This window comes from Ursus maritimus, unplaced genomic scaffold, assembly GCF_017311325.1.
Source record: "Ursus maritimus isolate PB19 unplaced genomic scaffold, ASM1731132v1 scaffold_21, whole genome shotgun sequence".
Lineage (NCBI taxonomy): Eukaryota > Metazoa > Chordata > Mammalia > Carnivora > Ursidae > Ursus > Ursus maritimus.
Genome location: NW_024424564.1, coordinates 36232916 through 36257749, shown reverse-complemented (window position 1 = coordinate 36257749; position 24834 = coordinate 36232916). Strand labels below are relative to the sequence as shown.

The window sequence follows — 24834 nt, the reverse complement described above, 5'->3', positions numbered from 1 at the left end:
TGTAGTTTTTACTACAGGAACTCAATCAGATTCTTAAAATTACCATAATTTCAAAAAAGTAGCAGCATTGGGGTGGAATCTCACTATTCAGCCCCTTCAGCTGGAGAAGGAGGAGAAGGAATAATTGGGTAGGAAATAAGACTGACCAATAAGCTCACTTCCTTAGGTCTACAGCTCTTCCTGGCTTTAACAACATACAAAATCTGAAATACAGTGAAGTAAAATGTGTGGAAACTCAAACTCATAAAGTACTGAACTGTTTAAGGCAATGGTTTTCAAACACTGATGAACATCTAATAACACCCAAATGACTGGCTAACTTGATAATCACATAGATGCCTACCTACTATCTCAAACCTTTGGAATCAGAATCTATAAAGTATGTCAGCGGATTTGTATTTTGAGCAGCTCCCCAGGTGTTCTGATGCACAGTGTGTGAATTAAATGTTATGCTATTAACTACACGATCTTCAGTGCCAAGAAAACCTGAGTTCAAATACCTGTTCTAATACTTAACTAGCACTGGGACCACCAACTACCTCCCTAACACTATTTCTAATCCATAAGAAGGGGGACATGCCACCCAAATATATCAAGTGGCTATTCGGAGGATTAAAGATGATGACACATAAAATGCTTAATATAATTCCTGGCACATTTCATAAGCACTGAACGAATTCATTCATTTAACAAACATTTATTTAGGACTTACACAGTATCACATGAGAAACATCTCATTAATTTATTAAGTATTAATAAATATGGCAACTCTACAAATGGTGTCATGTGAACAAAATTATGGGACTCTATCTTAACTAGGAAAGTCTTCCCTGAACTGAGCTGAACATGCAGTAGTAACTGAATGAAAAGGAAAAGAAGTGCATTTCCAGGCAGAGGAAGTATCATAAATAACCAAAAGCCATGTACTTGAAGCAGAACAGAAAGAGTGACTAGGGGAGAAAGCAATGCCAGAACACACTGAAGATGAGGTTGGAAAGGTAACCAGGGACCCAAACAGGTTTTTAAGGATATTAGCTTCTCTTAAGAACAAGGAAAGTCACTGAAGGGCTTTACACATGAAGACAATGTGATTAGATCTGAGTTTTGAAAAAGTCACTGAATCTGGTGTGGAAAACTACAGATCCAGCCACAGTAAATGCAAGTAGGCCATAATTAGGAAGCTAATTATCATTAGAAAGAGTGGACATATTTAAGAAGCCAAATTAATAGACTTCAAGAAAGATTAATATGAGTCATGCAAGACAGGAAGATGTCACACTTCTATAGAAAGGGTTGATGAAGCTAGTCACTTGAGTTAAACACAGTAAGAGGACCTATTTGGGGGTGGGGGTAAACAGTGAACTTCAAAAATGAGTACAGTAGTTATTCCCAATTATTGGGTTGAATTATTCAGAAGTATTCTATTGTATGAAGTACAATCTGTCTGTTTTTATTGGGTGTTTATGGATCTCACAGACAAAAGAATAGGTTTGGCATGTGTGTAAAGTGGATCTGAACAGAATGAAGGTCCTTACCTTCCATTAGGTTCCTTTCCTTTACACAATCCTCCAAAAGCGCCTTTTATGACTAATTTAATACTGTCTCAAGAATTCTACTTATACACTCAGCTGATAAACCATTTTAAGCTTTAACATTAATATTTATATTAAAGAGTAAGACAGGAAGCCAAACAAAAAAAACCCTGCAAAGTCTAGAAGGAAGCTTCAAGTACCTGACTTTCAAGCCATGATCAGGTTTTAAAGTGACAGGCAGGTCTGGAGCATTCTCGTTAATTTTCCAGAATGGATAGGGGTGCGACAATACTTAGAAAACTTACTATTCACAGAACCCAATTTGTTAAAAAAAAAAAAAGTCATCATGCAAATAATGCCTGAATTTGATCTACAAAAACTAGTTTGCACTTACAATTTTAAGTCACTACTGACATGGCACTTTTTAAGTCGCTTGAGTCCAGTCTCATTGAAGATTGTTATAGGGGTTGACATGATACTATTGGTCTCCTTAATTAGTGATCAGAGGTATGTATTTAGTCGGATCCCAAGAAGTTTTGCGAGCTTTATCGGTCTAAACCTTCCTCCACCCTTTCATTCCCGCTTAAAAAACAAGTGTGCAGGAGCCACCGAGGGGGGTGTTAGTCTTCACAAAACACCTGCCCCACCCACCTCACACACAATAACCTTCCGTCCCAAAACTATAGCTACTGTCTGAAAAGGACGCCTGGCGGTAGGGCGCTGTTCGGTAACCCAGGTAATCAGGCGCAGACCTCAGAACTGACTGGCGCTGTCTCGCCCAGTCGCGGAGTAATGTCAAATTTCCCAAAAGGGAACCAAGATCTCCACCGCGGAAACCGGAGCTCCAGGGCCTGAGAGAGGGGCTCTCCCTCCCGCAGATGACTCCGGCCCTGCTCTCCCGTCGCCTCAAGGCCTTTTCGGGGGACTCGGGCCTCTCGGATCTGCTCCCCGGAGCTCCCCGCTCTCCCAGCCCGGCTTCGCGCGGGCGCCCACCATCCCGACCCGCAGCCGGCAGGCCCGTCACCAGGCAACAGTCACCAGCTCTAAGGGCCTTGGGAAGGCCTACTCTGGGTGCGAGTCCTTCCCCATTCCTTCCTCGCTAGCCTAAGAGCCCAGAAGGGAGTGTGGCAGGTGAAGGAGATCACCCTGTGCCCGTGGGCGGTCACTCACCTCTTCCCCTCTTTCCCGGGAGGGGCGGTGCTGGGGCTCGTTTCCCCCGCCCCCCCAAATGCCTCCTGGCTGCTCCTGCTCAGCCTCAGAGCCTGGCCCCTGCCGCCGGTTTACTCCATAACCTCCTCCAGCCGTGCGGCCTCAAAGGCTGGAGCCGGAGGAGGGAAGGGGGAGGGGAGGGGAGGGACTGGGGAAGAAGAGTACGGGAGGGGGAAGAAGACCGAAAGACCGACTGGCCAGGGCATGACGTCACTTCCGGCAGGTTCGGAAGGGGCGGGGCCTAGGTTCCCTGGGCCCCGCCCCAACCTGCCGCTCGGGGGCGGGGTTACGAGCCAGGGGAGGAACCGGAGCGGGAGCTGGTGGCGGTTCTTTTGACCCCGCGGTTCGGTATCCTTGGCAGCCAGAGCCGGCTTCCTAGGCCAGGACCGAGCGGGCCGAGTTTTGTGAGCCCTAACGGTGCCTTCTGCCGGAAAAGGAGGACCGAGAGCCCTATAGATCCTAACCAAATGTGTACTGAAGGGAAGTGCAGCTGAGAGGAGCCTCCCCTTTCCCAGCCCACCTGCCCTCTCTGGTCCTGGGTGAAGAATCCTGACTTTGTTAAAATGCAGTTTGGATTCAGGAATAGGGCCTGATACCCTGCATTTCTAGTAAGTGCCCAGATGACGCCAATGCTGCTTGTCAGCAGGCTACACTTAGAACAACAAAGGGTTAAAATACTAGATGGCAAGCATGAGAATCTTGTCCTTAACCCAGCCTACTTGTTTAATAAAGGTTAGAGAGACAGATGGTTATACCCTTGTCTGCACCGATCATAGACTCCTAGCCTTTTCCACCCCACTCCACCCTACCCTCTTACCTACTCGCTCATCACTCCCTCCTCTCCTCCCCTAATTCCTCCCTTTTCACTCCTCACCCCTTACTCCTGTCTCCGCACTATCCTCAGGGTCTTGGGCTAATATTTCAAGGATAAACAGATGGACAGTTTCTGTCACAAAAGACGTTTGAAGGTGATGGGGCTTTTATTTCTGTTATTCTGTTATAAACATCAGACTATTATGTAAAATTAAGAAGTTCACAAATATATAGAATAAAAAGTGAACACAAAGGTTAATTGTTTGAAGGTTAGCCTTCTAGACCTTTCTATTTATTTACATATATTTGTGTGTAATTCAGGAATTTATTTCTATATAACTAAGATGATAGTGTACACATTTTCTACTTGCTTTTCATTTTTGTTTTGTTTTTCCTACTTAATGAAATCCTTCCAAGATTTCGTTCTTCCAAAAAAACCCATTCTTCCAAATTAGCTATTTAATATTTCACAGGAAGTCTATGACATAATTTATTTAAATGTTCCCGAGATGATGAACATTTTTATTGTCCTCAGGTTTTCATTATTCCTCACAAACTTTTTCTTACAGAACAACTGGCAGATAAACTGATTAGTTTTGTTCAGCTCCTTGGCCTAGATCTCTTTCATGAAGAGCTTGCCATTGGTCAAGAAAGGCAAAAAGAAGAAAGAAGAAGCAAAGAGCCTCATGAAGCCACAGCTCTAATAATCAAGACTCCAATGTGTGTGTACATTCCTTTTAAATATGCTCTAAAATAATATTCTTCAAGATTAAGTGTAGCTAGTAGTTAATCGTGTAACACTAAGGGTATATAAATTCACACAATAATATATTTCATATCAGTAAAACAAGTTCCTGGGTTTACTCTGTTTTTATTGGCAGACAAACAAACATGGTGCAGTCTTAGTAAATAGATTATGGTTTACATAAGATGGGAGGAGAAGAACAACTTAAGAGAGACGCTGGCAGCGGATATGCCATATAAAAGCATAAGGTTGTCAAACCTGGGAAACTTACAGATTTTTGTGTAATCTAAATTTGTAAGAAACATGTTTAATTTTTTTTCTTTTCAGGATGCTCTGGTCCTTTTCAATCTACTCAGCTATGGGATGGTATTATTCATTCCCTTCAAACTCAAGTCGAAATAAAAAGGAGACATCATTTATGAACATACAAAGACTGTTTTACTGATTCTGTTACTGTTGATGTAGTATTAAGTCATCTTATTTAAAATACGTGTCTAAGTAGTAATGACACCTCTCTTCTTAAAGGAGCTTGTCTTTGCCATGTTCTAATGAATCATAAAGTATTTGAACCAGTAGGAATGAAGCTATGAAAAAATGAAAAGGAATTAGAATTTGAAGTTTCAAACAGTAGTCTCTACAGGTTTCTAGGCAATAAATCATCTTATATATTTTTTTAAAAGATTTTATTTATTTATTTGACAGAGATAGAGACAGCCAGCGAGAGAGGGAACACAAGCAGGGGGAGTGGGAGAGGAAGAAGCAGGCCCATAGCGGAGGAGCCTGATGTGGGGCTCGATCCCATAACGCCGGGATCACGCCCTGAGCCGAAGGCAGACGCTTAACCGCTGTGCCACCCAGGCACCCCTATCTTATATTTTTTGCGAAAGAAGAAAAGGATTCTGGGAATGGGTTAACTGATGAAATAAAAGCAAGGAATCTTTAAGGTTAGTGTTAGCCAATATACTGTAATATCTTGTGTTTAGACTCTTGACAGAACAGACTTCACGGAGCTCAACTTAAATGTTAAGCTTTCAGTTTTATTCAGAAGCCAATAAAAGAAAAGCCATGTGAAAATTAATCCATGTCTGTGTTTGCTGTAAAATCACTATGAAAGACAGTACCACATAAATTTTTTCAGAATTTATACAAGGAAAAATTTGTATCTTCTTTGATGAATTATATGCTTTACAATTTTGAAAAGTGACTTAACCAAAGTAAAAAGAGCCAAGGTTATCTGGAAACGCACAGTAAAAATTTTCTATTATATCATATTAATCATGTTAACTTTAGAATTAGTATATATTCTTTCTCTTTATTTACAATATTAATTAGTCCTCTTTTGGTGACATTCTATTATCTAATAAATTTATTACTTGTGTTTTTTATTGTGAGCTCCCTGAAATCCTTTTTGGAAATAAGGAATGTCTAAATAAGTTTTAATAAATTAAAATGTATATTTGAAATTTTGATCCCACATAAAATATAATAGAAAAGTCCACATATTATTTCTTAACAGACCAGAAGATGAAATGATTTCAAATCCTCTAGCACAAGAGATTAGTGAGGAAAGAATAGAGGAATCTATTCATACAATGAGTGGAAATACGGCTTTACCTCCAAATACCATAGTTGACAAACCTATTCTTTCACTTTCAAAAGAAGGTAATTTCAGTTTTCATTATCTTTTTCCAGAAGTTTGTAAGGAAAACTGATTTTTTAAATTAATTTTTAGAACAGTTTTGTGTTCACAAAAAAAGTTGAGCAGAAAGTAGAGTCCCCAAGTATTGACACCTGCCCCCATAGGTATTAACATCCTGTACCAAAGTGATATATTTGTTACAATCTGTGAACCTGCTTTGATACATCATTAGCACCCAAAGCTTATAGTTTACATTAGAGTTCACTCTTTGTGTTGTATACATTATACAGGTTTTGACAAATGTATAATGGCATGTACCCACCATTATGGAATCAGAAGAGTTTCATTGCTCTAAAAACCCTCTCTGGTTCACCTATTCATCTTTCCCTTCCCCCAAACTTCTGGTAACCACTGATCTTTTTGCTGCCTCCAAGAATTGACTTTTCAAATATGATAAAAGTAGTATGTTTGGTGTATTGATTCTCTACTCCTTTATTAGAGTTTCCTTCTACATAGCAATTATATCAGACGAGACAGGTGAGGGCACATAGATCCAATAACATTTATTTTTTACAATGACCACTATCAGGTTAACTGAGGTGCTATACTCCATACTACCAGAAAAAAAGACATGTAGACTCATTACCAGTCATTACTATTTATAATTTATAGACCATCTTCTATGAGCGTATCCTTTTTCCATTGTATAAACCCTTCCCAAACATCTCCCTACCCTTTATCTTTCAGGACAAACTAAGCAACCTGTTGCTCAACTCCTCTTTACTATTTGCTTCATCTATTTGTGGTTTTCTCCTTATGATGCCACTAAAGGTCTCAAGAAGAGCCCCATACCCAGGGCAGTTGAGAGGGATGCATACATAATTCATTAATGTTTACATCTTTTACTACATTTGGTCAAACTATTACAGAAGCAAGACAAGAATGATTTGCACCTTGGAGGAGCAAAAGATAACAATAATTAGGAGAAGTGTGATACGGGAAAGACAAGGTGCCCAAAGAAAGGGCAGTAAGAAGAGAAGTGGGACTAGAAGAGAACTCTGAAGAAAACTAGTGGACCCTCAGAAGAAGAGGAGCCAAGCAAAAGTGATTCTTATCTACTACAAATAAAAACACAAGTTGTCCCATCATTTCCCCTTGAGGATATAGGGTACCTCTAGAAATTCCTAACTAAAGATGGGTGTAATTTATCAGTAAATATGCTAATAAAAAAATAGTTTCCAGTTATTGGGCCTTTCCCTTGCTAAACAATCTGTTATGCATTTTGTGTGTATTATTTATAATCTAACAATAGGCTTGTAAAGTAAGGGTTAAAACTCCCATTTTTATAGTTGGGGAAACTGAGATTCAGAAGGATAAATAAATACATAAGACACAGTAGGAAAGGAAAACTGGCATTCTGATGAACTTTTAAAAATGTTATTATTATTGAATGCAAAACATTCAAATAGTCCTTCAGATTTTATTAACAAAAACTAGGAGTTCCCTACCCTTCTCCTCTCACTCATTTCCCCCTCCCCAGAGAAAACCATTTGCAACTTGTAACTCGTATTTCTAAATAGCATGCTTATAATTCCATCTCATGATCTTTCAGTTTTAGGTACATCTATTAATTTTTTACAGAAGAGAATAGTGTTTTATGTCTCTTCCCTCCCTGATATCTATCTCCCAAACACTTTTTTTTTGAAGATTTTATTTATTTTAGAGAGAGTGAGAGCACAAATGGTGGAAGGAGCAGATGAAAAGGGAGAGAATCTCAAGCAGACTTGGCACTGAGTGTGGAGCCCACTCAATCCCACGACTGTGAGATCACGACCAAGAGTCAGACTCTCAACCAACTGAGCCACCCAGCTCCCCCCAAAATACTTTAAGTGGTACATATGTTTTTATATACTCTTTGATGTGTGATATATTTAACAGAAAATGTTAGGTGAAATTAGGAGGAATATATGTAGATTTAATACTATTGCATTTAGCCAGAAATTTTAAATATTAAGTAACAAAAGAATAAACTATCAAGTTTTGAAAAAAGAGTTTTTGTGTTAAAACAAAAATCAGCCAAGTCTGGGAACCACTGTTTTAGTTTAGACTGATTATTTTATAGACAAAAAAACAGACTTAGAGAAATTAGATAATTTGCCAAGTTTCCACACTTAACTAATGGCATCAAGATTCAGACTTAGATTTCCGTACTTTTATCAGTGTCTTATCATTATTGTTGCAGCAAAGTATTGCTAACTCATGAAATGAGAATGAGTGAAACATATTTGGTATGTTTGCTCTTTGTCTCAACTGAATGTGTCAGCCTTCGGAATAAAGAAAAAAAAATAATTTTAGTTGTTCTTTCTAACAAAAGCAGAGTTTTCAGAGGAGTTTTTAACAGGTTACTAGTAAGAAATCTCTTCATCTTCAAAAGCCTTTTAAATCTAGTAGTTTGCAGGGTTTTTTGTTCTTTGTTTTTGTTTGTAAAAAGGTTTGCAAAAGAGACCTAACTTTAAAATCGACTGACTGCTCTTATATTTAATGCAAAAAAAAAAAAATCACTTGCTTAGAAGATAAGTTTCCAAACCAAAATTTTTTGGAGAAAGCGCATTGGGAAGTTTCTTCAATTTCGAACAAATCAGGCATGAATGGGGTTTTTGCTGTTGTTGTTATCTGCTGAAATCTGATTTTTCTGTGATCCTCAAGCACAAAACGACCCCATCAGACATATTAACAGACATAAAATTAGGAATAAAACAATACAGACACTATCTGGTTTTATAAAAGTAAATAATTATCTGGCCAACAAGAACATTTAAGCCACTTTCTGTTTGGCAAAACATGGCTGATTAGAGGTCCAGGCTGGCCCAGTTGGTAGAGCATGTGACTCTTTTTTTTATGTTTCAAGTTTTTATTTAAATTCTAGTTAGTTAACCTATAGTACATTCGTTTCAGAGAAGAATTTAGTGTTTCAACACTCACTTAACACCCAGTGCTCATCACAATAAGTGCCCTCCTTAATATCCATCACACATTTAGCCCATCGCCCCCACCCACCTCCCCTCCAGCAACTCTCAGTTTGTTCTCCATAGTTAAGAGTCTTATGGTTTACCTCTCTCTCTGTTTTTCCCCCCATGTTCATCTGTTTTGTTTCTTAAATTTCACATATAAGTGAAATCATATGGTATTTGTCTTATTCTGACTCATTTCACCTTAGCATAATACTCTCTAGCTCCATTCACACTTTGCAAATGGCAAGATTTCATTCTTTTTGATGGCTGAGTAATATTCCATTGCCTATGTATACCACCTCTTCTTTATCCACTCATCTATCAATGGACATTTGGGTTCTTTCCATAATTTGACTATTGTTGATAAGAGCATGTGATTTTTGGGGTGCCTGGGTGGCTCAGTTGGTTAAGCATCTGCCTTCAGCTCAGGTCATGGTCCTGGGGTCTTGGGATAGAGCCCCGCCCCTATTGGGCACCCTGCTCATTGGGGAGTCTGCTTCTCTCTCTCCCTCTGACCCTCCCCCCTACTCATGCTCTCACTCCTGCTCACTCGCTCTCTCAAATGAATAAATAAAAAACCTAAATAATAAATAAATAAATAAATAAATAAATAAATAAATAAATAAAGCATGTGACTCTTGATCTCGGGGTTGTTAAGTTCAAGCCCCACGTTGGGTGTAGAACTTACTTTAAAAAAAAAAAAAAGGCTGTTTAAACGTATGCAATTGGCAACACATCTATATAAATTTCATCCAGGAAATAGAAGTATTAGTTCCTCTATTTTTGAGAAAAGCCATTTCTTAATTTCAATAAACTACAAAACCTGCTTCAGTTGAGTTGAGAACTCTGCCAGCAGTGGTAAAGCAGTGGGATCACTGCAGGCTTCATTGCAAATTTGCATTCGTTTGGCACAAAGAGTTAAGGTGAACCACCTTTGCTTTTTACAGTTATTTCGTTTTTTACTAATAATATCACGACTAATATTTCAAAAATATATGTGTGTTGTTTTAGAAATGTTAGGGTGCAGGGGCGCCTGGGTAGCGCAGTCGTTAAAGCGTCTGCCTTCGGCTCAGGGTGTGATCCCGGTGTGCCGAGATCGAGTCCCACATCGGGGTCCTCCGCTATGAGCCTGCTTCTTCCTCTCCCACTCCCCCTGCTGTGTTCCCTCTCTCGCTGGCTGTCTCTCTGTCACATAAATATAAATAAAATCTTTAAAAAAAAAAAAAAGAAAGAAATGTTAGGGTGCAGAATACAACCTCTCCCTCATCTCTGTGGGGTAGGTCTCAGGAATGCCTCTATCAGCTAGAGCAACTCCACTGTTAATGTTTTACTTGACTTCAGAATATGTTTGGACATAGGTTTTCTCAGTGGAAACAAAGTTTGCATCCTACTGAACACACTGTACTCAGCTATTTTTCCTTTTCCCACTTAACACAGAGATATAAATATGTATAGGGAAATTGATTTTTACTAGAGCTAAGCCAACAGGACAGCATCAAGAAAATGGTAACTGAGACCCTGCCACACTGTTTGGGGTACAATGGAGTGATAGGATTTGTGGTGAACTGGAAATGACATGCCAGTCCAAAGAGAGTGTCCACTAATTCATACTAAATCTCTGTGATCAGGCATTTGAATTCAAGTCCAGTGCTTTATGAGATCTTGTGATTTTTTTACAGGGAAGCTTGAAACCCAGAATTTTACATGAAGTCTGTCATTTTTATACAAGTTAATTTTATTCAAAATACTTTATAACCAAACAAACCATAGCTATGATCCAAATTTAATGCATAGGCTACCAGCTTGGGAGCTCTGCAAGAGATTTACTATAGCTACTCTTTTCATAATTTTGTTTGATTTAAAGGAAAAACAAAACATTAATTATGACATCATGATTAGGATAATGAAAAATTTCATTAGCTCTTAACAGGAATAACCAAAAACCCAAGTTAAGATCAACCTAATACTATATTTTAATTTAAAAATAAGAAATATGGTCAACTGTGCTGCTTGAATAAAATTATAATTGGTAATTTCATATTCTCTCAGATGTGTACAATAATTCATAAGCTTGACTAGCAGTTTTTTATATTTGGAATTAACCTATTGTTGGCTTTAAACGCTAGATCAGGGACATCTGGGTGGCTCACTCAGTTAAGCAGCCAACTTTTGATCTCAAGGTTATGAAATCAAGCACCATGTTGGGCTCCATACTGGGCATGCAGCCTACTTTAAAAATATATAAAGGAATAAATAAATAAGTAAATAAATAAACAACTAAATAAATACAAGCTAGATCTTATCATTTTATAATCAATGTTAGCAGAAAATAAAATCAACATAGCTCATGACTTTAATATCTATTTAAAGGTTAATTTTGAAAAGAAAAATTGTAATTCAGTAAATTTAAATTACACTAGCATTAAATTCATTCATTATATCACATTAAGGTAATTTTTCTTTTATATTATTTAGATATGGAAGAATTTTATAATATTGGTTGAATGTGTATAAGTTATTTATCAATTTGGTGGTTACTTACTTTTGTTTCTAAGCTGTGGAAGGTGCTTGGAAACAGCAGACATTGCTATGTGTTTTTTTAACTGATTCACCTTCCATTCTTGGAAAATATTTTGGAGCCTCCTGTTAAAACACAAAATCTTCAATTAAGTAAAGCGGAGGATCTTATTCTCTCAAACACTTGTCTGGACAAAGAGGTTATTCCAAGATTATGTCTACCTGAGTAAGTGGTCATTTTGATTGTTAAATAATTTATAACTAAAGAATCCTTTCACATATTTTTCCCTTGGTATGTTAAGTTGTAAGAACATATCCATACATATAAGCTGACATCTCTTTTATAAATTAATTATTGTGAATTCTCATTTGATCTAACATAGAAAATCACTGGTTATGACCTGTGGGAAGATCATTGGAAATCAGAGTGGTTTCAGTCATACGAATTTAGTAATGATTTGTCAATCATCCATTCCCTGCACCACGCTGTTTTCCAAAGTTCTATCATTTATTTTATGACCCTAAAATAATATAACCATCACAGTTTCTACCAGTTTGTTTATCCCTGCCCTAAAAGAATCTATCATCTAGTAGGGGAGGTATTCATGGAACAAAACATTACAGCCTAGAGGGTATTATGCTAAGCGAAATAAGTCAATCGGAGAAAGACAGTTATCATATGATCTCACTCATGTGGAATTTAAGAAACAAGGCAGAGGATCATAGGGGAAGAGAGGAAAAAATGAAACAAGAGGAAACCAGAGAGGGAGACAAACCATAAGAGACTCTTAATCTCAGGAAACAAACTGAGGTTTGCTGGAGGGGAGGGCGGTGGGGGAATGGAGTGGCTGGGTGATGAACACTGGAGGGTATGTGTTGTGGTGAGTGCTGTGTATTGTGTAAGACTGACGAATCACAGATCTGTACCCCTGAAACAAATAATACAATATATGTTAATAATAAAATAATATTAATTAATTTAATTTTTTTTTAAGTACAGTCCAATGAGATAAGCCCTATCATAAAATCAGCCTCATTTGTGAAGATATTCAGGGACCCATATAACCTGCATGAGATTCCCTTCTCCTTCCCCCATCACTCCTGAATAAACCAGCATCCAGGAACTATGAGTATAAAACCTTGGGTACTGTTGGAATTCCAGCAGGGAGACACTGATATATGATGGTTTTTCCCATATGGGCCAAACAAGAAAAGAACATTATATTCCAAGGCTGGGAGCCAGAAAGCTTCAGATCCTGAGAGGAGTTTGGTGACTGGGGACCTGTGGACCCACTTAGATAGTCACCTGTGGTCTATTTGCACACGGTTGGCTTCCTTAATTCATAATGGGCCAAGAAAGACCCAAACAAATGGCTGAGTCTTCTCCAGCCCTTGAGACAGGGAGAGTGTAGGGATATCATCAGCCAGTAGGCCTTATATCACTTGGCATTTCCAGGCAAAAAGGGTAGGCTATCTGCACGAGAAAAATAATTCAAAAGCCATCAATCTTTTCATCTGCACCATGAGGGTCTACAAGATAACTAGTCACACCTAAGAAAATATTTGAGGAAAGATTTCAATCAGATTACAAAGAATAGCCGGATGGAGACAGGTGGAGAAGGAAGAAAACAGTGTAGGCAATGAACTCTGATCTGTGACCGCCTACTATTTTCTCTTCTCTCTGATTGTGCATCCGCATGCGGTATGTACACACACACACACACACACACGCACGCACGCACGCACGTATTGATTCCTAGTTGACACGGTAAGACTTTGGGAGGATGTATAAAATGTAAGGGCTAAATCAGAAGCCAAAACAAAATGGACCCAGTATTAAAGGAAATTAGAATAAATACCAACCTGTCTCTACAAAACCTGGGTGTTCAGATGGCAGCCCGTGAGGAAAAGGAGGAATTACAGACATCACTGAAGAGAGGGAGGAGTGAAAGGATCCTCAATTTCTTGTTTTACTCGGGTACGAAGATAAGAAAGAGAAAACAGTGTGGGGAATAGAAGTGCATCTTGATTGGGGAAATATTTGGTATCTTTTTTCAAATAATGATAGAACCACATGCACCTAATTATTGGAGTGGGAAAAGCAAGGGAATCACTCATGGAATGGAACAGTGCAGATGAACTCCTCTGAACAAAATCTAAGAAAACTAGGAAAAAATGAAAAGGTGGCAAAAAATATCTTAATTCCTTGAATATAAAGGTACAGAAAGCCGTGGTGGTATTTGGTGAAGAAAAATGCTATTCCCTTTAATTTACTCCTGTAATCATCCAGCAAAAATTATTAAAATTATTCTCTCAAAATTAGTCTCTTTAGATTTGGTTAAATATAACCTAGACTGTTATATTTTATCAAACGGTGTTTTAGGTAGTTAAATGGAAATGCTAACTATTAATTTGTTTTGTTGTTGTTTTTTTTTATCTCTGGTGCTGACAACTGGTTTATTAATGCAGCAATTAAATGTTTGGATACTTCCCTGACTAATTATAGTTGCAGTTAATCAGCAGTGTACAAAACAGAAAAGACAAGATTGAGTATACAGAAGATACTCTTTGATGTCAGAGTAAAATACTGTAATCAAGAGAGAGATTGCCTATTCACCGATGAGTAGTCTGACATTCAGTCAGGAATCATTGAACTTTTAGGAAAAAGAAGATATTTAAACTTTAGTTCTTTCTATAATAAAATATTTTAAAAGATTTTATTTATTTATTTTAGAGATACAGAGAGCGGGGGTGGGGGAAGGAGCAAAGGGAGAGGGACGACAGGCTCAATCTCATGACTCTGAGATCATGACCTGAGCTGAAATCAAGAGTCGGACCCTGAACTGACTGCGCCACCCAGTCACCCCTAAAATATTTTTTAAAGATACAAGTTTCATGGGGCACCTGGCTGGCTAAGTTGGTGGAGCATATGAATCTTGATCTCAGGGTCATGAGTTCAAGCCCCACATTGGGTGTAGAGCTTACTTAAAAAAAAATAGCAGAATATTTAATAAACTGAGTATCACATTTTAATATTTTTCTTCAGTGGTGTCAAAGTACTTCATGAAGTATTTTTTCACTTCACTATACCTGCATGTAAATTGTACTATCAAATGTAACGGACGTAGTAGAGGACATTAGATCAAAGGTAACTATATCACAGGGGCATTGTAAGAAACACATTTTAATATAGTATAGGATTAGAGAGCTGAGATATCTGGAAATATTAATTTCTGATGTATTAATCTGGCAATCTTTTACCAAAATAAAAATTGAGTGTCATAAATCATGTCACTTTTTAGCTACGTTGGTAGCCATATAATTTCATGTTTAAAACAAAATACTATTTGATAATGCTGGATGTAATTATGCAGGTGTTTGGCATATAGAACTATAAAGATTAATTCATTTTTTATTTGAGAGAGAGAGAGAGAGAAGAGATAGAGTATGTGGGCACGTGTGAGAGCGGGGATTGGGGGCAGAGGGGGAGAGAGGGGAAGAGAGAAAGAATTCCAGGCAGACTTCTCGCCTAGCTCCAGCCCAGCAGGGAGCTTGATCCCATGACCCGTGTGATCATGACCCGTGAGATCGTGACCTGAGCTGAAACCAAGAGTCAACCACTCAACCAACTGAGCCACCCAGACACCCCTGGCCTATAGAATTATAAAAATAATTTCCTGTGTGTTTGAAATATTTCACCCTAAAAACGTTTTAGTGTAAAAAGAATCCACAAACCAAATAAAGCATCATAGCGTTATAACTGACTACCAAGTATTACAATCTCCATTTTTTTTGTAACCCATGTTACAGAAAATGAGAAAAGAACAGAAGCATTTGGAGCAACATAACTGTATCTAAGATTGTTACTGCACAACATTAGAGAAGCGTTATGATAGCCACTTACCTTTATGGCTACTGTATCAGAACCTAACACCCACAAGTTACAAAAACAGGTGAAAAAAATTACAATAACAGTTTTACAATTTTCTGGTCTTTTTAAAAAAAAATCATTCAAGCTAAGGTTAATCTTTCTGTTTACAGTATGATAACAAAACAGTGGTCCTGAAAACTCTTATCAAAGCAGTTTTGCAAATGAGATCATTACTAAAAGTATGGACAGAACAACTAGTTCGGTTTTTACTGGAGTATCACTCTGAGCTATTCAAGGTATCTCTGGCGTTTTGCCTGGGCACATTTATTACTAAGCTATTTGCGTCCAGCAAAAAGGCAAGTCATTCGCTTAATAAAAAATTTACTGAGTACCTGTAATGTGCAAAGTTTGAAGGAATGCTGTTTTCCCATACCCGCTAAAAAGAAGGAAGCAGCCTTAGAACAATGTCAATATTTGCAAGCATATTGCTTCTTTTCTTCAACCCATTTCTGGTGCATTGCTATGTGCCAGACGCTGTAATAGGTGGTTAGAATCCATCAGCATACAAAACAGTGATGCCGGTCCTTGAGGAGCTTATACCCAAGTGAGGGACAACAGACAATAGAAAAAAAATACACACAATAAATCATCAAATCATATGGTTTGGTAAAAGGCAATACTTGCAATACTTGCAATAAAAAGGGGAAAAGAGCTAGTTAAGGGGATTTAGGGTGCTAGGGTGAGGGTGAACACACAGTATTAAGGTGGCCAAGACTGGCCTCACTAAGAAAGTAAGAGTTGAGCAAAGACTGGAAGGGGGAGAGAGAATCAGCCAAAGGGCTGTGAGGGTAGGATAGTGGTATTGGGCAGAGAATGGTTCCTAGTGCAGATGACCTAGGGGTGATGCATGCCTGGGTGCTGAGGAAGAGCAAGAAGTGGTGAGCAGAGGGGAGAGTAGTAGGAGATGAGGTCAGAGAGGTGGGGGCCATTGTAAGCCATTGGAGAGACATTATTTCTGGTTGAAATAAAATGGGGAATCACTGGAGGGTTTGAGGAGAACAGTAGCCTGATTTGACTGACATTTATAAAGATAATCCTATCTTTTGTGTTGAGAATGGGTTGTACAAGGACAAAGGTAGAAACGGAAACACCTTTTCCGAGGCTCTTGAAATAATCTGGGCAAGAGATACGGTGACCTGAAGCAGAGGAGTAGCAATAGAATTAGTAAGATAGGCTCCAATTCTTGATTATCTTTTGAAATATCTTAGAAAAAGATTGTCTTTCAGCCTCACTCTGTATTTTAGTACCAGGCAGTGGCACTTTTAGTGGTGTTATTTCTCTTAAAGCCTCTACAAAGAATTGTTCCTTCTTCAATTTCTTTGTTTAAAAAAAAATTCTGATGTCACAAGAAACATATTAGCTCAAATTTTGTAGTGGTTCTTTCAACCTTAACTGAAGCTTCTTTTCCATTATTTCAGAGAAAAAGATGGTATTAAGTAATACTTAATAGAAAAAGATGGTATTAAGTATTAAGCAGTCCCCCATTTATGAATTTTGTTGTTTTAAGTAAATGCTACACCCAGTGCGGGCCTCGAACTCACGACCCTGAGATCAAGAATCGCATGCTCTGCTGACTGAGCCAGCCGGGTGCCCCATACCCATTTATGAATTTTGAATGGAGTATATTCTAAAAGCCCATTTTTAAGTCAGTTGTTATTCTGCACCTAGGTTTTCATCAAAATAGTAAAATAATAAAGGGAGGTTAGGGCCCAGTTTGCATAAATCTTTAATTTTACAGTCACTAAATGAAAATTCAGGCGTATGATTGGAAAAGAGCCCCCAGATTTCAACCAGGAATTGAGAATGAACATTTCCTCTGTCCCCCTCTTCCTTACCACTCAACTTCTGCACATTCTTCTTTCTCACCCTGCCTCCTCCTCCAGGTAAATAAACTATCTTTCCTACCTATAGCCGAGAAGTTAGAAAGAAGTTTCTCATTTTTTTACCTCCTGTCACGTCAGAACTAGTAGTGTCATAGAGAAACTCACTGGTTCGAATTTTGTAACAAACCACAAAAGAACTTGACACAGGCTGGAGGAAGTGGGGGTGGGATTCAGGAAGCAGGGGGAAGGGCTTCTGGAGACCGGGGTTGGGGTATTTCAGGGACGCTGAGATAGGGCTATTTATGACAGGGGCTTTCAAACATGCTAAACTTTTCCCTGATACACGGTTTACCTATCATGTCTACTGTCTGTCTGGAACATTTTTCTCCCAAACCTTATGGCTTATTTACTTCACATCTGTTAAGGTCTCTGCTTAAAATGTTACCCTCTCAGAAACACAGAAGCCTTCCCTAAGAGAGCTACCCATCTTCTTTGCTCTCATCTCTTACCCAGCTTTATGCTTTCTTGATGGCACTTAACCCTGCCTGAAATTATATTAAAAAAAGAAGAGAAGCCTCTACCCACGTGTTGTCTCTCTCAAATAAGTAAATAAAATCTTAAAAAAATAATAAAAAATAAAATAACATTCATGAATTTAAGTAATCAATTCAAGTATAGGGAAAAGAGTGTACAACATAAAACAGAAAGACAGTTTAAAAATTCAAGCTACAAGAGAATTTTTAAAATTCTCTTTATCTCACAGGAGAATGTAAGTTTCGGGAATTCAGAAACTTTTCCTTTTTTCTTCTTCTTCTTTTTTTTTTTTTAACTTCAGAAACTTGGTCTGTTATTCATCACTTAGGACAGTGCCTAGAACACAGCAATCACTCACTAAATTTTCACTGAATGACAGAACAAATTAATAGGAACAGCTCCATGACTGGAAATTGGCAGGACACTTGAAGCTAATGGAAGTGTCCCAGGGTCCGGGATAAAAGAGCTGCGTGCACATGGAGGTTCAGAATTAGTATGTCTAGGGAGTGCCCTGTATAACAATATTAGCTGATGGATTACTTACCCCAGATACATATAGGAATCTGGGATTACCCAAACTGGAAAAGGATATTTATCTTTTTTAAGATTATAAAGTTTTAATGTATTTTAAAGCAACTATTTATATACAGACCATGTAATTACAGTGTAAGATTATTTAGACCACTGTTTTTATGGAAGTACAAATAATTTTCATTATAGGAGAGCATTACACTAAGGATTGGTTAACCTAGTTTCAGTTAAAGTACATACATGAAAGTAGAAAATAGAATTTGAAGAATTCTAAAAAAGAATCAAGGATTTTTACCCTTTATAATTCAGAGGCCTTCTGTTACCCGCCCCCTCTCCCCATCTGCAATCCTCTTCCCCTACTCATTGGTCCAAAATATTGAGAGGTTTTTTTTTATGTTGGATTCCTGGCTAGAAAAAAAAATTCATATTAAATATTTGAAAATACCTGTTTTTATGTAGACTCCAGTTACTTTACTGGATCTGGTTGTAAGAAACCTAAGAAGCTTCTACATGCAGAAGATCCAGATGCCATATGAGGTATCGATTCAAATTTGTTCCTTCTTTATCATTAAGAGACTATTACAGCCGAGTAAGTTGGAAAGGAGCCAAGGGTGAGTATGTAATAAATATATAATGTTATAAAAGGTAGTTACGTGAAGGTTATTTTTTTGATCCCCAGAGCAAGTTCTTCTGTAGTTCTTTTTGAAAGCCCTTTGTCTGATTAACTTTCATCTAAAAAGGCAAAAATTTTCTCTCTCAATGCTGCTTCCAAGTCTTGCCTCCCCTTCTGCCTATTACCTACCTGCCTGCTTCCTTGCTCCTGTGCTCTCTTCTCTTTGTCTGACTCTCTCAGATTCTTTCTCTTGTGTGTCATTATCTCTCTCCCCTTCCCTACTCTTTTCTAGGAAATGACCTAGTTTTAGAGGGACCTGACCTTCCCGGCTGAATAGATGCCATGAATTGTTTCACTCAATGTCTTCTGGCAATCGATCAAATTCCTTAGTTTAGATTTTCTTTTAAACTATCAAATATTTTCAATATAAATTTCATAAGATTGTCATGCGAGAGACAAAATAACATAATAGATCTAAATGTAGGTGCCGGGGCCAAATTGCCCAGGAACGTCACTTAACCTCCTTGTGCTTCAGCTTCCTCGTTGACGAAATGGGAATAATAATGGCATCTACCCCACTGGGTAATTATTAAATATTTAATATTTATACTCAATACTAATATCGTAAATTAAAAATATTACCAATATTTAAATTGTATTATTATTTAAATATTAAATGCTACTAACATTTACTAGTACTTGATAATAATATTGAGCCCTACTATGTGTCAAACACTGTGCTGAGCACTAACATGGATTTATAGAATTATTTCTTCTACACAATATTTTTTGTAGGCATTAATATTATCCCATTTTATAGGTAAGGTAACTGAAGCTTTAGAGAGAAGTTAATTAACTTGGCTAACTAGAAAAGTAGGTGATAGTTTTTTCCTTAAATAAAAGTTTCTAAGGCATTACTAATTTTTAGAAAAACATTCATAGAGTAGGACATAAATTTATTTGTCAGACTTACTTGGAACTTTTCAGCTAATAGATTTTCTCTCATTCTCTTCTTTGAACACAAAGTATATGGCAACAGGTATGTTGCCACATGTATCCTGTCCGTTGGAGGCAGTTAAACAGCAATACTAATGAAGTATTCTGAACTCAGCATCTGGAATCTTTTCGGATTAATTCAACCATAGCTTACTAAACTTCATTTGGCTGCCATTACTACATTAGCTTTTTACATTCAATTTCTCATTACTTTTGGCTTTTGAGGGAAGTGGAGGAGTTGTAGGCATTTAATATTTTTTTCTGTTCAACAACATGCTTTAAAGAGAGATAATGAATATTAAGTGCTTGCACAGTGCTATGTCCTGCAAGCATTTGGAATGTGAAAAATGATCTCATAATATTTTCCCCTAAATAGCTTAACTATTTTTTCTCTTCTTGAAGTTTATCCCTCATTGAGTAAAACTTTCAGATTATATCATTATACAATTTAATTGAATTTTTTAAAGATTTTATTTATTTGTCAGAGAGAGAGAGCACAAGCAAGGGGAATGGCAGGCAGATGGAGAAGCAGACACCCCACTGAGCAAGGAACCCAATGTGGGACTCGATCCCAGGACGCTGGGATCATGACCTGAGCCTAAGGCAGGTGCTTAACCGACTGAGCCACCCAGGTAGCTTGAATTTTTAAACTGTCTTTCTGTTTTATGTTGTATGTTCTTTTCCCTATACTTGAATTGATTACTTAAATTCATGAATGTTATTTTATTTTTTATTTTTTATTATTTTTTTAAGATTTTATTTACTTATTTGAGAGAGACAACATGTGGGTAGAGGGGCAGAGGGAGAAACAGACTCCCCACCGAGCAGGGAGTCCAACACAGGACTCGATCCCAGGCCCCTGGGATCATGACCTGAGCCAAAGGCAGAGGAGGCAGATGCTTAACTGACTGAGCCACCCAGGCACCCCAGGAGTGTTGTTTTAAAATGCTCATGATATCAAATATTCACACATCCATCTATTCAATTATTCACTAAACATTTTTTGAATATCTGTTATGTACCAGACTTATATAAGCATCAAAAAATACAAAGATGTATAAGATAATGTCCCTGCTTTCAATAAGCTCATGTACCATTGTTCAAAGTAACTGACACATAGTAGATACTCAATAGGTATTTGTCGAATAAATTAATTCAGTGAAAGAATTGATGTATGAGAGAGATAACCATTATAAATCAATCATAATAAAATACAATAGGGATATGTTCAAACCAGAGGAAGTCATGGAAGACTGGAGGAAGATTATCTCACCTAGTTTGAGGGGATCAGGCTAAGTTTGTGGAAGAGAAAGCGCCTAGTAGGAGTCTTAAATAATTAGATGTTAGCTAAACCAAAAGAGTAGAGAAGGGAAGGATACTCTGGACAAAGGAACATTGTGAACAAAAATAGATAAGTGCTAGAAACCACAGTCAAGGGGTGGCAAGAACTGAAGCTAGAGAAATAGATAGATGTCAGATCTTGAAGGGCCTCATTTAGCAATGAAGAAAATCACTAGGCAGTTGGGGAGGCACTGAAACTTATTTTCGTTTTAAAAATTTTATTTATTTATTCATTTGACAGAGAGAGAGAGCACAAGCAGGAGGAGCGGCAGGCAGTGAGAGAGGGAGAAGAAGAAGCAGGCTTCCCGCTGAGCAGGGAGCCCGATGTGGGGCTCCATCCCAGGACCCTGAGATCATAACCGGAGCCAAACACAGATGCCCAACTGACTGAGCCACTCAGGTGCCCCAAAACTTACTTTTAAGACAGTGATACGGCTAGCAGGGCTCGAGTGGTTCAGTTGGTTAAGCGTCCGACTCTTGATTTCAGCTCAGGTCATGATCTCACCATTGTGGGATAGAGCCCCATGAGGGCTCTGCCCTGGGCATAGAGCCTGCTTAAGATTCTCTCTCTTTCAAGGGGTACCCTCTTACACTGTTGGTGGGAATGCAAGCTGGTATAGCCACTGTGGAAAACAGTATGGAGTTTCCTCAAGAAGTTAAAAATAGAGTTACCCTACAACCCAACAATTGCACTACTAGGTATTTACCCCAAAGATACAAATATGATAATTCGAAGAGGTGCATGCACCCCAATGTTTATAGTAGCCTTGTCCATAAGAGCCAAACTATGGAAAGAGCTGAGATGTCCATTGACAGGTGAATGGGTAAAGAAGATGTGGTATATGTATATAATGGAATATTGCTCAGCCATCAAAAAGAATGAAATCTTACCATTTACATCGACATGGATGGAACTAGAGGGTATTACGCTGAGCGAAATAAGTCAATCAGAGAAAGACAATTATCATATGGTTTCACTTATATGTGGAATTTAAGAAGGGAAAGAATAGGATCATAGGGGAAGGGAGAGAAAAATAAAATAAGATGAAATTAGAGAGAGAGACAAACCATAAGAGACTCTTAACTCCAGGAAACAAACTGAAGGTTGCTGGAGGGGTGGAGGATGAAGGGATGGGGTAACTGGGTGTGGGCATTAAGGAAGGCATGTGATGTAATGAGCACTTGGTGTTATATACAACTGATGAATTATTGAATTCTACATCTGAATCTAATGATGTTGGCTAATTGAAATTAAATTTAAAAAAAAAAGATTCTCTCTCTCTCCCTCTCCTGCTGCCCTCCCCCCACTTGCACATGCACTCTCTCTCTAAAAAAAAGAGAGAGAGAGAGAGAGAGACAGTGATATGGCTAGATTTATATTTCAGATAGAGCATGCTTAGTATGTACAATGGGTTGAAAGCATTCTTAGAAGATATTACAGTAGTCTAAGTGAGAAATGATGTAGTCTTGTACTATGGTAGAGGCAAAAGGGATGGAGAGGAGGGGAGAGGTTTGAGAAATATTTGGGAAATATAATTGGCAACACTTGACTGCTTCTGGCAGTCAAAGAGAAAGATGACTCAAAGCTGACTCTCAAGTTTCAGGTGGGCTGACTACTGCCATTCCAGACAGAAAAACAGGAAGAAGAACATGTTTAGGGAGATGATCGAATCTGGTTTGGCCTTTTGATTTAAGATACGTATGGGACATCCTAGTTGATCTTTTCAGCAGGGCAGCTGGATGCGCACCACTGAAGCTCGGGGGGGAGGTATGAGCTAAAACTAAGTATCTGGGAGCACGTGGAAATTGAGGTCATTTGGAGTAGAGCGGGTAAAATAGGAGATCCAAGAACAAAACATGAAGGAACACCAGTAGTCAAGGGGCGAGTAAAGAGGAACCTATGAATGAGACAGAGAAGCAATGTGAGGAGGGGAATGAGGTAAAGTCCTACCCATAAGGCCAAGGAGATGTAGCATTTTAAGGAGGAGGGCTCTGTGGCGGATCAGGACTGCACCGACTCTCTGGAGCCAGCTAGTGAGAGCTAATTCAGCAGTTTGAGAGGCAAAAACCAGGTTGCAGGGGGTTGAAAGGGAATGAATGGGTAAAGAAATTAAGAGTGGGTGTACGATAAGGGGAAGAGAGAAAAATGGGCAATAATTGGGGTGGTGCTGAGTCAAGCCAGAGGTTCCAGCATACTGATCCGCTCAGAGGAGAGCAGAGGACATGTCCTCAAGGGCACAGACCAAGGGTTTGCCTGGCCCACGAGGAGGGATATTGGAATAAAGATGACAGTGTGCGTAGATGTAAATGAATGTGTAGGTTCAAGGTGGAAAGTTGAGAGAGATCGTCAAGTGATGACTCATTTTCCTTGACGAAGTAGGAAGAGCAGATATTGTCTGAGGAGTTGGACCAACAAATGGATCATGTGAGAAGAGGGGGATAGTTTGAAATAGACAGTGAGGGGAAAGGGAAAAGCATCTGAGAAAGGACATGTAAATGGATTGATGAGGAATTCTAAGCACCCGGATGACGTCAATAAATTTTAGTGGTGCTGGCTTGTTAGCCATGTGGTCCAAGCTTTTGTTCCTTTATCAGTAAGGTAGGGCTGATACTAATAATACCTACACATCTAGACCTGAGGTTACTGAAGACTTAATGTGGAAAAAACACAAAAAGTTTGGTACATGGTATGCACTCATTTTAAGCTACCACTATATTGTTATTTGAAGGATAGTAGATTCTGTATAAAGAGTTGGGTGCAGAAGTTTACATTTTCCAAGGCAGTATAATTCCAGGGTATCACCATAGGTGTGTTTAAGTAAAAGCCATTATAGTGAAGATAGAAAAAAACCCTAAAACTGATGGCCTTCAGGATTTCAAGGGCTACTCTGATTGAGAATTGCTTTGGTGTACGTGGAGGCCAAGCCAGGTCTTCATCTGTAGATGAGCATTGGGAGAGGCTTAGTTGTACGTGCTAAGACAGCTCACAGAACAGTGAAAAAAGCACTGCTCGTGTTCATGAAATTGTGTTGTGGACATGCCTCTGATGGGGTTCATGACATGCCACCCCAAAATACAGCATTTGGCATATTGAATACTTTAAGCTGAAAGAGTCTGAGAAGATGGCAATTTTTTTGTGTATATGTGCTTATGGTATTTTTCTAGGAAGTAATCCAGAGCCTCACTAGATTCTCAAAAGGTATTACGATCTAAGCACATTAAGAACCACCGAATTAGAGAATTAACATTATTGATTCAGTCTTCAGAGAATATACTAAAGGCCTTCACTGATGTGTATTTATATGTTTTCCAAATTTTGCCTTTACTTTGTGGATTAACTATTATTCTCAATGTTCAGATATTATGTTAAAATAAGGGTATTAGCTGGATGAATTCTAAGTTCCTGCCCATTTAAAACAGAACAAAAAACAAAGCAAAATAATTTTATGGCACTATAAGATGTAGCTACCCCAATCTGTGTATGGTTCTTTTGACTTGAGGAGGAAATTAATATACCTCCAGTAGAAGAGCTGAAAGGGTGGTTCTAGAGAGATCAGGAAGACACTGGAAACATGCAGCCAAATGCTCTTTATTGGAGG

General features: G+C 38.3%; 2 protein-coding genes across 2 annotated transcripts in view; one reads left to right on the top strand and one right to left on the bottom strand.

Annotated features, from left to right (window-relative positions):
• Nucleotides 1–2897, bottom strand: part of SCYL2 (SCY1 like pseudokinase 2) — a 58682-nt gene extending 55785 nt beyond the window's left edge. Inside the window, exon 1 of the mRNA XM_008705722.2 lies at nt 2703–2897. The gene's annotated coding sequence lies outside the window, so the exon portion shown is untranslated. The remainder of the gene's footprint in view (nt 1–2702) is intronic.
• Nucleotides 966–23962, top strand: DEPDC4 (DEP domain containing 4). The gene is given in 11 exon segments (XM_040637072.1): nt 966–998; nt 2344–2559; nt 2987–3186; nt 11515–11551; nt 11553–11693; nt 13911–14125; nt 15275–15419; nt 15508–15633; nt 18745–18769; nt 18772–18822; nt 23835–23962. Coding segments are annotated over 11 exon segments (1317 nt in total).
• The last annotated feature ends 872 nt before the right edge of the window (nt 23963–24834 follow it).